The following is a 12,589-nucleotide window of genomic DNA, read 5'->3' as shown; positions in this document are numbered from 1 at the left end:
CTGGATGTACCAGGGGAGGCCGGTGGAGGTTGGCATCGGAGGACGGGCTCATTGTAAGGCTTGGAACGAAATCAGGAATGGTATCAACCACCATCCGATGTCAACCTCCACCGGCCTCCCCTGGTACGCACTACACCGTTTGGCCAATGCGTCCTCCGATTTCTACCTCCAGTGGATTCTACAAAACACGTGTTTGATATCCGCCCGTCCTACGGTTTCAACCTCCACCAGCCTCCCCTGGTACGTGCTATATGGCCAGGGTTCGAACCACTTCCCTACTGAAGACACAAGGCTGTGAGCAACACACAGTGGCCCCGACATCGCTGCTTCTCATAGGGGCAAACACATCGGAGCGAGTCGGTGCAGACGGCACACAACCATCTCAAAGCCGAGGTGATCAATACGACATCGTTGAGAGTGGTGTTGATTCAACAGCTTTCATAAAGCTTTCATGAGCAGCTGCTCATTGCATTACCGTGATCGATACCTCCCGTTAACGGTACACAACCGCCACCCCGTCTCCCAGGGAACACGCTGGACTCGCTCTCAAGGAACGCCAGACGGAGATAATGGGATTGAAACATTAGGAGATAAGATAAGCCTTTTTTTTTATTGTTATTGTCTGTTTGCTTGACATTTGCTTGACGTCATTAAAAAAAAAAAAACTCCGGTCAGGACGTTTCCCTCAGCTGCCTTTGTGATTCAGCAGTCTGATAGGAGGGGGGGGATGAATGGATTCTGATAGCGGTTATGTTTGCTTCGTGGTTGTCTGAGGTGCTTCTTTGACGACGGGGAGCTGAGGACATGCTTGGGCTGGGTGGAGATCTTACGTGGCGACCCGGTCATGCGTTTGAAGCGGCTGCTGTGGAAACCTGTAAAGATAACTGCTTCTGGTCTCTCTTTTCTCAACCTTGTTCTTCCCTCTCTCCGCGTTATCTCCCTGTGTTTCAGACAGCCTGCTGCAACAACAACACCTGACGCAGCACGTTGCCTCACACACACACAGACACGCACGCACACACACACCACCCCCCAAACACACACCCACACATCTCACAGTACTGCTGTGTGTATCCCATGTCTCCACGCCTCCCCGTGATGTGTGTTGATGTTGTCAGTCAGTGGAGGGGGTGTGTCTTGGTTTGGATGGTAGGTGGTAGGTGGTGGTTGTTGTGGTAGGTGGTTGTTGTTGTTGTTGTTGTTGTTGTTGTTGTTGTTGTACTAGGTGGTGAAGGAGTACTGGGTAAGGGTGTGGATGGGTTGCACAGAAGAGAGAGAGAGAGAGACAGAGAGAGAGAGAGAGAGAGAGAGATAGAGAAAGACAGAGAGAGAGAGAGAGAGAGAGAGAGCAGTACTGTGTAATGGTTTGGATGGTAGCGCAGAAGAACAGATAGAAGATCAGTGAAAAGACAGAGAGAGAGAGAGAGAACAAGAGAGAGACAGAGAGAGAGAGAGAGAGAAAGAGATGTGTTTTTTCATTGCATCAAATCTTTAGTGTTTTTTTCGGTACTGTTGGTAGATAATCCTCCTTCTGGACCTGAAGTTCACACGTGCCAGATTGGATTGGTGTGAGAGCTCTGATGATTGGTGAGACACGTGTTTGATACCATTCCTCATCCCATGCATTACAATGAGCCTGTCCTCCGGTTTCTACCTCCACTAGCCTCTCCTTAAATCCACACGCAGGCTGCTGGCCCCAAAAGATCTTAGTTTACATCTGAGACTCCGGAGGAAAAGTACTGCACGCGTATTGCTGCACCTGTTGAGATGTTGAAACCTGTTTATTATGTGGTATCACCTTGATAAAGGTCATGTTTGGATGTAACCAGCATTGGTGAGGTATTTGGCATTGGTGAGGTATTTGGCATCTTTTCAGAACACTTTACGGACCGCTCCTCTGCCTATGGGGCCCACATGGCCACATCTTGTTTTGTCTGTCCTCTTGCTTTTCACGGTAAAGATAACAGTCTCTCTTTTCTTCTCCTTTTTCATCCCTCTCTCCTTGTTATCTGTCTTTGTCCCAGGCAGCCTGCAACAACACCTGACGCAGCACGTTGCCTCACACACACACACACACACACGCACACACACACACACACACACACACAAACCCCAAACACCCCCCCCCCACACACACCTCACAGTACTGCTGTGTGAGTCCCATGTCTCTCATGTTCTCCTGAAGTGCGCACTTCAGCCCTTCCCCACATGGATTCCCCAGCAGAGGAGAGGCCTGAGCAGGAGAGACCTCACACCAAACTCCTGAAAACAGAGTAGGGTTAAGCAGGGTAGGGTAGGGTTAGGCAGGGTAGGGTAGGATAGGGTAGAGCTGCAGCCCGGTATCTTAGTCCCAGGGCTGGGTAGGGTAGGGTAGAGCAGGGTAGGGCTGAGGCCTGGTATCTTAGTCCCAGGGCAGGTTAGGGCAGAGTAGGGAAGGGTAGGGTAGGGTTAGTCAGGGCAAGGCTAAGGCCCGGTGTCTCAATCCCGATGCAAGTCAGGTCAGGCCAGGGCAAGAACCCGAGGCCCCGTCTCTCAATCCCAGAGCAGATCACGGACAAGGCGGAGGGGGGGGGGTGAAGGGGGAGGGAGTCACAAACTACCAGACTGTACCTCAGGAAACACACTCACATCCTGTTGTTTGTTTGGTGTGCCCTTACACAAGCGGGCCACTCACAAAAAAAACCTTTTATGGGCGAAGACCTCTCAACCGCCAGACCTCTCAACCGCCAGACCTCTCAACAGCCAGACCTCTCAACCGCCAGGCCTCTCTCCCTGGTTAAAACATCAAAGGGAACGGAGGAGCATGAAGAAGGGGTGGGGAGTGGGATGCTTTAAGGCCTGTAGAGTAGGAGTAATGCATGCATCTACGTGCACTACGTTCCCGGCTCGCTTAATGGGTTGTGTGACGTGCGGACCTGTATGTCTTTTATTCATCAGTCCAAAAGGAATCAAGCCCGTGGCCTTCGTGTTCTAGGAAGAATTCGGGGGGCTACACTTAAAACTCGGCCACTGTACGGTTTGTACGGCTGTATTGATCAGAGGTAGAGTGGACGGTGGGTTTCCATTCAGAGGGACCACAGCCCTCTGTAGAGTATAGAGTGTTCTAGAAAGGTCGAGCGGGGGTCAATGAAGGGGTGTGTCTTCTATTGGACGAACAGTGACTAGTTCCTTTAGGTTATTCAGAGTCGCAACATCACCACCGAATGTTGACTCACGGCACGAGATTGTTACTTAATCCAACACGACTCTTATCTCGTAGAAGGGAGATATTCAAGATAAGTGTGTGTCTGTGTGTATGGGTGTGGGTGTGTGTGTCTGGCTCACGATCTGACTCTCTTCCTGTGTGTGTGTGTGTGTGTGTGTTATCCCTCCTCCACAGCATCAACACGACCCTTCTGCCGGTGGCCGACAAGCCCATCCCTGTGAAACCGGCCTAACAGGATTTGGAAGGTAATGAGGAACTGAAGGTAATTAGACTCTAATTACCGGGGTAAGCGCCTCCGTTTAAATTGAATGGGTGTCACATTTTTCGGAGGCTGCTGTCGGTTCTCTGAGGCCGCCGTTCGGGCCCTCACAAGCGGCCCGTGAGCTACGTAACAAACCCTCCTCGACTTGTTTCACGGGGGGGGGGGGGGGGGTGCCGGGGGGGGGGGGGGGGGGTTCAGACAGGGACATCCAAGGGAACCGGCGTGGCGCTCCAGAGCGGCGCCCCAGCCTGTGTAACGCGTCGACGGGGGTGAGCGGCGCTCCGGGGAGTGGACGACCGCTCCGCTCTCCCGGGGGCGGCGGGAACGTGATCCAACCTGACAAGTGTTGGAAGCGCCACACTGGGAGTCAAGTGAGGCGGGGGTGGCATTGGGGGCGCAGGGGGGTGGCATTGGGGGCGCAGGGGGGTGGCATTGGGGGCACAGGGGGGTGGCATTGGGGGCACAGGGGGGTGGCATTGGGGGCGCAGGGGGGTGGCATTGGGGGGCACAGGGGGGTTCTTAAAAGGGACACTTCAGACATTACCTCCAGCAGCATGCCAGTGTCTGCACAGGTGACGGCGATTCTCTACGCTGTTTAAAATGGGTGAAGTGCCCCTTTAACTGTCTTTTTTTTTTTAACTCAATCACATAGTCGTGTATTGATCCTGAGCCGTCGGTGTAAACATGGTGGTCTACTGTCTGAGACTACAGAGGAATAAAGAGTGGTTAGAAACGCAGGCCTGTGTCCTGCTGTTGACTGGGAGGCTGCAGTGTGTGTACTCTACGATTGCACCACAGAGAGAAACCACACAGAGAGAAAGGGAAGTCCAGTATCACTCTTCCACTTGCGTAATTCGTGACACCTTTGGAAACTCCATAGCGGTTGTGTGTGTGTGTGTGTGTGTGTGTGTGTGTGTGTATGTTTGTGTCTGTATCTGTGTGTGTGTGTGTGTGTGTGTGTGTGTGTGTGTGTGTGTGTGTGTGTGTGTCTTCCCTCCATAGGCAAGTCAATCACATGGTGCAATTGTATCCATACAGTACCCACAATGCAGCACACTATAAACATTAAAACCATGGGATTGTTTGTTCACTACCGACATATCCTACTCTGTAGTTTATAACTACAGTTTATAACTACAGTCCATAACTGTAGAAGCCTGCTGTTTACATCTATAAACATTTTTAATGTAAATTGTGATTGTGTTTAGATGACATAATTAGGCCATCCTTTGAAATGGAGACTCTGGTCAGGAGGTGATTTCCCCTGAATGAATAAAAGACGATTACAACATAATAACTCATCATGAGGATGAATCCACTACGTCGGGAGGGAGTTGACGCGGAGTAAAGCAGCTCAGCGACCTTTGACCCAACCCGACGCCATCAGAGCTGCACCGCGCTGCGCCCGTGGCGTTCTCCAGACCCCGACAGAAACAGCTTCATCAGGAGATAAAGTCTTTGGGTAGCAGTCCTTTAAAAACCACAGCAGTTTGAGTTACAAGCCAGCCCAAGGTCATCCTCCATAAAACGCTTAGACACACACTGAGCAATACTCAAGCAGCAGCAGCACTTCTGACTGAGAGGAGGCCTGAAGCTAACAGACAAAGGGTGGGTGTGTGTGTGTGTGTGTGTGTGTGTGTGTGTGTCTCAATGAAAGGAGTACTGAACCAAAGAACTGCAGTATTCACCTGGACACTTGATGCAGGACATCGAGTGATGATGATGGTGTGTCTGTGTACGTGTGTGTGTACGTGTGTGTGTATGTCTCTAGGTGTGGGTGTGAGCGTGTGTGTGTGTCTATGTGTGTGCGTGTGTACGTGTCTGTGTTCCCAAGGGACTGGCAGGCACACTGTGTTCAGAGTCTCTTCTGGCCATATCACAGCCATTGAAAAACACATCCTGCTGTCCTCTCATGCAAATCCCAGTTCATTTCCCTCAGGAGTGGGTTGTCACTCTGCTTGGAGAAAAAGCGTGGCATTCACAATCCTTTTCTTCACGCCAGCAAATCTCTGGCCACGAGGAGTTTTATGTTCTGCTTCCCTAATGGAATACCACATACCTTTAGGAATGAGGAACACAGACCTGCCTGCCTGCCTGCCTACCTGCCTGCCTGTCTGCCTGTCTGTCTGTCTGTCCGTCCCAGTCTGCCTGCATGCCTGTCCTAGCCTGCCTGCCTGTCTGTCCCTGCCTGCCTGCCTGCCTGCCTGCCTGCCTGTCTGTCCGTCCCAGTCTACCTGTCTGCCTACCTGCCCCAGCCTGCCTGTCTGTCTGTCTGTCCCAGCCTGCCTGCCTGTCTACCTGCCTGTCCCAGCCTGCCTGCCTGCCTGTCTGTCTGCCTGTCCCAGCCTGCCTGCCTGTCAGTCTGTCTGCCTGTCCTAGCATGCCTGCCTGCCTGCCTGCCAGTCTGTCTGTCTGTCTGCCTGCATGCCTTGCCTGCCTGCGTGTGTGCTTGCATGCGTGTGTGCATGTGTGTGTGTGTGTGTGTGTATGTGTGCTTGCATGCATGCATGCATCCGTGTGTGTGTGCGTGCGTGCGTGCATGCATGCGTGTGTGTAAGATAAGGGCAGTGTGGAAAGATATCAGTCAGAAACGGACGTTTACCACTGCATGTGTCCTCAGGCTTGACCGACACTGCAGAACTGCTCTTTGTTCAGCAGCGAGCTGCAGAGTTGCGTCTCTGCCTAATCTGCATCCCAGGGGGGACCTTCTTAAAATGGAAATGGAATGGATGGCACTGAATGACCTTTCACAGCTCAGAGGAGTCCCCCGTCCAAACATGAACTTCAACTTCATTTGGAGATGAACTCAGCTGTAAAAAGCATCATTACTGAATAATAGGCTATTACTAGTGGTGTCAACACGTAACTGTACTGCGCAGTTCGTCCTCGAAGATCAACATATGGTGGTTTCAGTGTCAACCAAAGTAAACACACAGGACAGCCTCGGGTTGGGGAGCGTGACACCATCAGGTTATTGAGAAGAACTGTTTTAACATGGAGATAATGATAAGGTCCTCTGGCAAGGACCGTCACAGTGTTAGGAGTACACGAGTGTACGAAGTGGCAGAACATGTCTCTCAACACAATGTGTGCGAAACTGAAACAACAGTGTGTGTCTGCCTGCATCACACGCCTCAGTACCGCGGGGTGGTCAGAGATATTGCCGTCAATCTTGCCTTTAGCGTTATTTCAATCTGACAATATCAGAAATTGTATAACTAGTTCTCTCTCAGTAGAATTCAACAGCAGACGCGTACGCGCAAAGCGACGCGATCGGCAACGCCGTCCGACAAGTCAACCCAAAAACCATGTTGTAAATACTAAACAAACGTATCCTGTTCATACCTGGCCTTCTGTGATAACGCCGTCGTCTTCGTTTGGGGGGGTCGGACTTCGGGAGGGATGAAAGAAGAACCCCAGTGGTCCGAGGTGATCTCCTGGGTTAGAAAAACGAAGAGGCTGACTCGTCAGCTACCTTTAGTGGGGTGGCAGTGGCATCCTGACAGGTGACAGACTACCGGGCTCCTGTGCTGCTGACCGACATCCTTCTGAACGTGTCCGTGTTCACGTATCCTTCCAGCGGACGGACGGACGGAAACATTAGCCTCGCTGGTGTGGATCCACCTAAACAAAAAGAAACAGGAAGGGTGATCGATAACGAAAGCTGGGAATGACGGCACGAAATCGTACGGAACAACTACAGCTGAACAGGCAGTCGACTGACAGCGGTATACAGTAGACTACAGTCGCGGAGGTGATCATGCCACAACCCCTTTAAAAAAGCACCGCACCGCGTCCGCTTACCGCCTCGAAACCGCAGGCTACGCACCTACCACAAAGGATGCATACAACAGCATTGGATTGTCAATATCGCAAAGGTGGTGTTTCTACCTTTAAAAGCCCCGCAGCCCTGCACAGAAAGGAAAGAATCAGCCGCTCTGCGCGTCGCACTGGAAAGACGCCATTTGTCTGCTTGGGTTTCTGTGGAGTTGTGCGCGTTGAGGAGGAGAGACCGAACGCTTTCTCTCTCTCTCGCTCGCTCGCTTCAGACGCGTCTCCTGGAGCGCCCCCTGCTGGCCGCGACGCGGCACTTGCATATCGCTTTCACTGTTTTATGTCGCATTACTGTACACGGAGAGTGATGCTGATGCATGGACATGGATGAGGTCAACATCCTGTCCATGGGGTTTCTTTACTTGGTAGTCGTTTATAATGTTATAATGTGTTTCATGTAACGTTAGAAGAATCTAAGGTTTTGCTTACGATGTTATACTTGATTCACTTACTTAGACAGATGTTGTTATTGTAAGTTGTTTTGGAAAAGCGTCTGCTAAATGACTGAAATGTAAATGTAAGAATATGGACACAGACACCTTCAAGCATTGAGTGGTGGTATTATCCAGAAAGGCCAACGACATAAAAGTACTCACAATTAGCATCAACAATTATACAGCATCACGCTTTTTGATAATAATATCTTTATTTTCTGAAAACACGGTGACTTGTCTGTCTTCACAGTATGGTCCTACAAGAGGAGCCTCCTAAACTTGCTTTTTACACAAGATAATCAATAGTGCAGAATTTACAGTACAATTCAGGCTACATTGAAGTAATAAAATGAGCAACAATATATATATTTTTCCTTCTTAAAGTGACTTCATGACAAGCATATTTTTGGTAGAAGACTAATGCTAACAGATCCACACTGATGTGCACAACACACCATAAAAAACATGAGTAAACATACAGCACCAGTCAAAAGTTTGGGCACACCTTCTCATTCAATGGTTTTTCTTTATTTTTATTAATTTCTACATTGTAGATTAATATTGAAGACATCAAAACTATGAAGGAACACATATGGAATTATATAGTAAACAAAAAAGTGTTAAACAAACCAGAATATGTTTTATATTTTAGATTCTTCAAAGTAGTGACCTTTTGCTTTGATGACAGCTTTGCACACTCTTGGCAAGTTGTGTCCAAACTTTTGACTGGTACTGTACAGTGTAAATTGTGTACTTGAACTTGCTACCAATTCATGGCACTTTGCGTCTAAGACTCTATCATTTTAATTAAATGTACATAAAATGCCACAGGGTAAGTAACAGATTCCTGAAAATGCAATATTCAACAATAATATGTATATTCCAGTTCAAACAGCAGTCATTCGGGTGAAAAATTATTTACAAAATTACAAAAGTGCAACAAGTAGCTGAAGCTCTCTGTGGATTACCACTCCAGACGCATGTCAGCCTTGCTCCATAAGTATTTCCCTCCTCTCTTCAGGAACATCTTCTCATCAAAGCCGCTGAACTGGATGGCCTCCTCCACCCCCACGTCAAGGATGGACTTGGACGGGTCCTTCCTTCCTGCTCTGCAGTCCAGGAAACGCATCTGGAAAGAGGACCAAGCGACAGCAGGCTTGACTAACCTGTGACAGATTGATGGGCTGCTGACCCATATGGTGATTGATTGAAATTAATCACAGATTTGATTTGCGTTGTATAAAATCATAAGGGTGTGTGTGTGTGTGTGTGTGTGTGTGTGTGTGTGTGTGTGTGTGTGTGTGAGTGAGTGTATGCATGTATTTGTGTGTCTGTGTGTGTGTGTGTTAGTTTCTGTGTGTATATTTCTGTGTGTGTGTGTGTATATTTCTGTGTGTGTGACTGTGTGTGTGTGTGTGTGTGTGTGTGTGTGTGTGTGTGTGTGTGTGTGTGTGTGTGTGTTTCCAATCCTCTATTGATGTATTTTCCCCATATCTGAAAGCATGCTCCAGCGAAACCCACAACACCAAAGCTGAACACTCTGCCACCAGAACACTTATTGATTGGTTCCCCAAAGAGTTTCAAGAGGCTTATCCTTACAGCAGGGCCTGAGAGATGAATCCCAAAGTGCAATCAGGATTTTCTTCTTAGCAAGATATTTGATAGATGTCCAAGTAAACTACTGCACTCTTGGCAGATGGAACAATGGCAATCTTATACGAAACAATGATAATCGCAATGTTTTGCGAAGAAAGAAATACGATTTGGATTTGCAATAATCTGAGAATTAGAAGCAAGGCCACAGTTTTCTAGCCTTGAGATGACCTGTGTTATTGTTTAAGTCTACTATGAACAAGACTGCAGCCACAGTGTGCTGTTCTCTCAGGCCCAGGCTGTGGGATGGCCGGCTTCCTGTCTAGACATCTCAATCAACGAGAGCATTCAGACCGTTATTTAATGTGGAGGATGGATAAGCACTTTTTAACAGGCATACATGATATAATGTAAGGCATGTACAACAAGGTTAGCACATGAAACAATAGAATTATAAAAGGACTTACATATTCATCCAGGATGAGGTAGGAATCTCTCATCTGAAAAGATAAGAAAAACAACGATTATGCCTTTAATAGAAGCAATAGTTATAACTATAGCAGTCATTTTAAGTAGGTTCAATTATTCTGGACTGGACTGAAACTAGGCTACTAAGATCAGTTTGTTGAATTTTGTAATAACAGAGTAAAGTCAATTATATCATAGTGTTGTCTTTAGAATGGTAAGTCAATTAAACAGCCAGCATTCTCAAATATAGAAATATAAATAATGATTTAAAACATATGAGCGGCCAGCTGGGTTATACAGCAGCCAGAGACACACTAATCAGAACTACACTTCAGAGTTGAGTACGCTGGTTGTTTCTGTTTGTCTTCAGAGTGGTCGCCTACCTTCTGATTGGACTCTGGCACCTACCTTCTGATTGGACTCTGGCACCAGACAGCTGATGCTGCGATGACGATCCAGGAAGTCCTGAAACTGCTGTTCGCTGATGACGAACCTCTCTGCCTCCCGCAGGCTGTCCTCCCCAGCGTTCTCCCCCTCGATCAGAAGACACTGGAACACCTGGATACAGCACACACATACACACACACACACACACACACACACACACACACACACACACGCAGACAGAGACACACATACACACACACACACACACACACACACACACACACACACGGACACAGATAGAGACACACACACACACACACAGACAGACAGACAGAGAGACACACACACACACACACACACACACACACACACCAGACTTAACCATAATGCTCATATACAATTTTACATTGTAAGATAACAAATCTTGATACAAAACCGCATATGACTGTAATACAGTCCAGAGACCCGACAGCTCATTTCCCTCCAGCAGGCTGCTGTCAACACCTTCCTGCAGCAGGGCAGCTTCCCCTGCACCCACTACTTTGCATTCCCCGGTTTACTAATTAACCAACGACACAAATAGCTGACTTGACTGGCGTTCATCCATCCTCACAGAGGCGACCATATCTGTAACTACCCAATCACAGAAGCGACCATATCTGTAACTACCCAATCACAGAAGGCCAGTGAGTCACACGGTACCTTCCAACGCACAGGGCTGAGCCCAGTGATGTTCTCTCTCATGTCCTCGTCCACGTTGAAGGTGTTGATCACAGAGTTGATTTTGAAGGCGACTTTGTACTCCCCGCACCAGGAGCGCACCTTGAACAGGTTGTCCAGGTGGCTCTTCCTGCCCTGGGCCCTGCCGATCGTCTGGTTGGTGTCCTCGTCAAAGCTGTCGCAGGAAATGGCAAGGATGTCCAAGTACTCACCTGCGAGGACAAGGCCAGGACAAGGCCAGAACACTTTAAACATGCACTTGAAGATGTTTGAGAAATCTTCTAGGCTGAAGAAATATGCTGTACAGCAGCAGGTGCAACTATTGTAAATATACCACACACACATACAATGCACATATGTGTGTGTGTGTGTGTGTGTGTGTGTGTGTGTGTGTGTGTGTGTGTGTGTGTGTGTGTGTATATATATATATATATCTTTTACATGTATCTTTATTTAACTACCTAGCAATCTATTTCTTTTCTAAAAAAAAAAAAGCTTTATTTCAGTTTATTTACTGTTGTACCTGTGACCCCCCAATAATCTATCAAATAAAAGAAAAAGAACTTGATCACAAAAAAAAGAGAAAAAAAAGAAAGAATATGCAGTCGTGTAGAGTTCTGATACTGACGTTAACAGTATTTGCTTGTTGAGCTCCTGAGAAAAATAACTCGGTGCTGCCACCTACCGTCAGTATGGAGAACCGTTTCTCTATTACTACGCGCTACAACAATACTGGTGCTGATGACATTGGATAATTACGGTATAGCCGGTATACATATGTAACAAATAATGTCAACATTTCTTATATAAATAAAGAAATACATACATACTGTACATAAATAAAGTCTACATTAAATAAAAACTATAAAACCATCTTACCGTATTTCTGGAACCACTTCTCCCTGATCATGCTGCCGTTGCTGACGATGCTGACGCTGGGGAGCTGGAGGTCCTGCTTACAGAACTGGACTAACTTCCCCAAGAAGTCACCTCTGTCGTGGAGGAACGGCTCTCCGCCAGAGAAGTTGATCTTCTGCATTCCTACACATTGTCAGCAAGCAGATGATGAGATATGAACTTGTGAAATCCAACCACTATTAAATTAAACACATACTGTAATGACACTACATGGTGAATATCATTTAATCAAAATGTTATTTACATTTATGGCATTTAGCAGACGCCTTTTCCAAAGCGACTTACAACAAATACATTTGACTAAATAAGTGAACATATACACTTACAACAAATGCATTTGACTACAGTCAAATATTTGTTGTAAGTCGCTTATATATAATATAATATGTGGAAATATAATGTTGCTGGCATCATATTATTCAAACTATTACCTGACTCCTTCAGAAGTTTCAACCCCCTCTTCGCCTCCTCGATGGGGAGGACAAACGATGTTTTTGCAGTGTGAAAACAAAATCCGCATTTGTAGTTGCACTGTCGTGTAAAATGGTAGTTGACGCTGGTTGGAGTTGTCACAAGTTGGACCAAACTTTTCGTTTGGACCACCCTGCGTTCACCCGTGGCTTTGGTGACGCTCCCAGAGGATGCAGCTGGGGACCGCGGCAGCTGGGGACCGCGCATACCTACCCACGACAGAACAGTTGCAAGGAGGTTGCTGAAGCAGACCTGCAGAAGCATCTTCACGAACACGAACTGAGAGGAGAACAACAT

At 47.6% G+C, this 12,589-nt stretch overlaps 2 protein-coding genes and 1 long non-coding RNA gene across 4 annotated transcripts in view; 1 reads left to right on the top strand and 2 right to left on the bottom strand.

Annotated features, from left to right (window-relative positions):
- rnf144aa (ring finger protein 144aa) overlaps positions 1-6,987 on the bottom strand; it is a 36,186-nt gene extending 29,199 nt beyond the window's left edge. The window contains exon 1 of one of the 2 annotated variants that reach the window (XM_083683770.1): positions 6,943-6,987. The gene's annotated coding sequence lies outside the window, so the exon portion shown is untranslated. Of the gene's footprint in view, positions 1-6,812 lie in introns of both variants that reach the window. The other variant, XM_083683769.1, reaches the window with a different exon arrangement.
- Positions 6,988-8,698: 1,711 nt separating this feature from the next.
- rsad2 (radical S-adenosyl methionine domain containing 2) lies at positions 8,699-12,589 on the bottom strand (the record flags this gene model as incomplete). The annotated part of the gene is made up of 6 exons (XM_083683768.1): positions 8,699-8,864; positions 9,796-9,828; positions 10,205-10,354; positions 10,886-11,115; positions 11,783-11,944; positions 12,253-12,589. The coding sequence occupies 6 exons, from the start codon at positions 12,587-12,589 to the stop codon at positions 8,700-8,702; spliced, it is 1,077 nt and encodes a 358-aa protein (XP_083539894.1). The 3' UTR covers position 8,699.
- On the top strand, positions 8,810-10,552 carry LOC310814382. Its single transcript, XR_014554573.1, has 2 exons — positions 8,810-8,934; positions 10,167-10,552. It is a non-coding gene; the product is annotated as an uncharacterized lncRNA (long non-coding RNA).

Source organism: Argentina silus (genome assembly GCF_951799395.1).
Source record: "Argentina silus genome assembly, chromosome: 13".
Lineage (NCBI taxonomy): Eukaryota > Metazoa > Chordata > Actinopteri > Argentiniformes > Argentinidae > Argentina > Argentina silus.
Note: the sequence above shows the minus strand (reverse complement) of the source record. Positions and strands in the feature narration are given on the sequence as shown.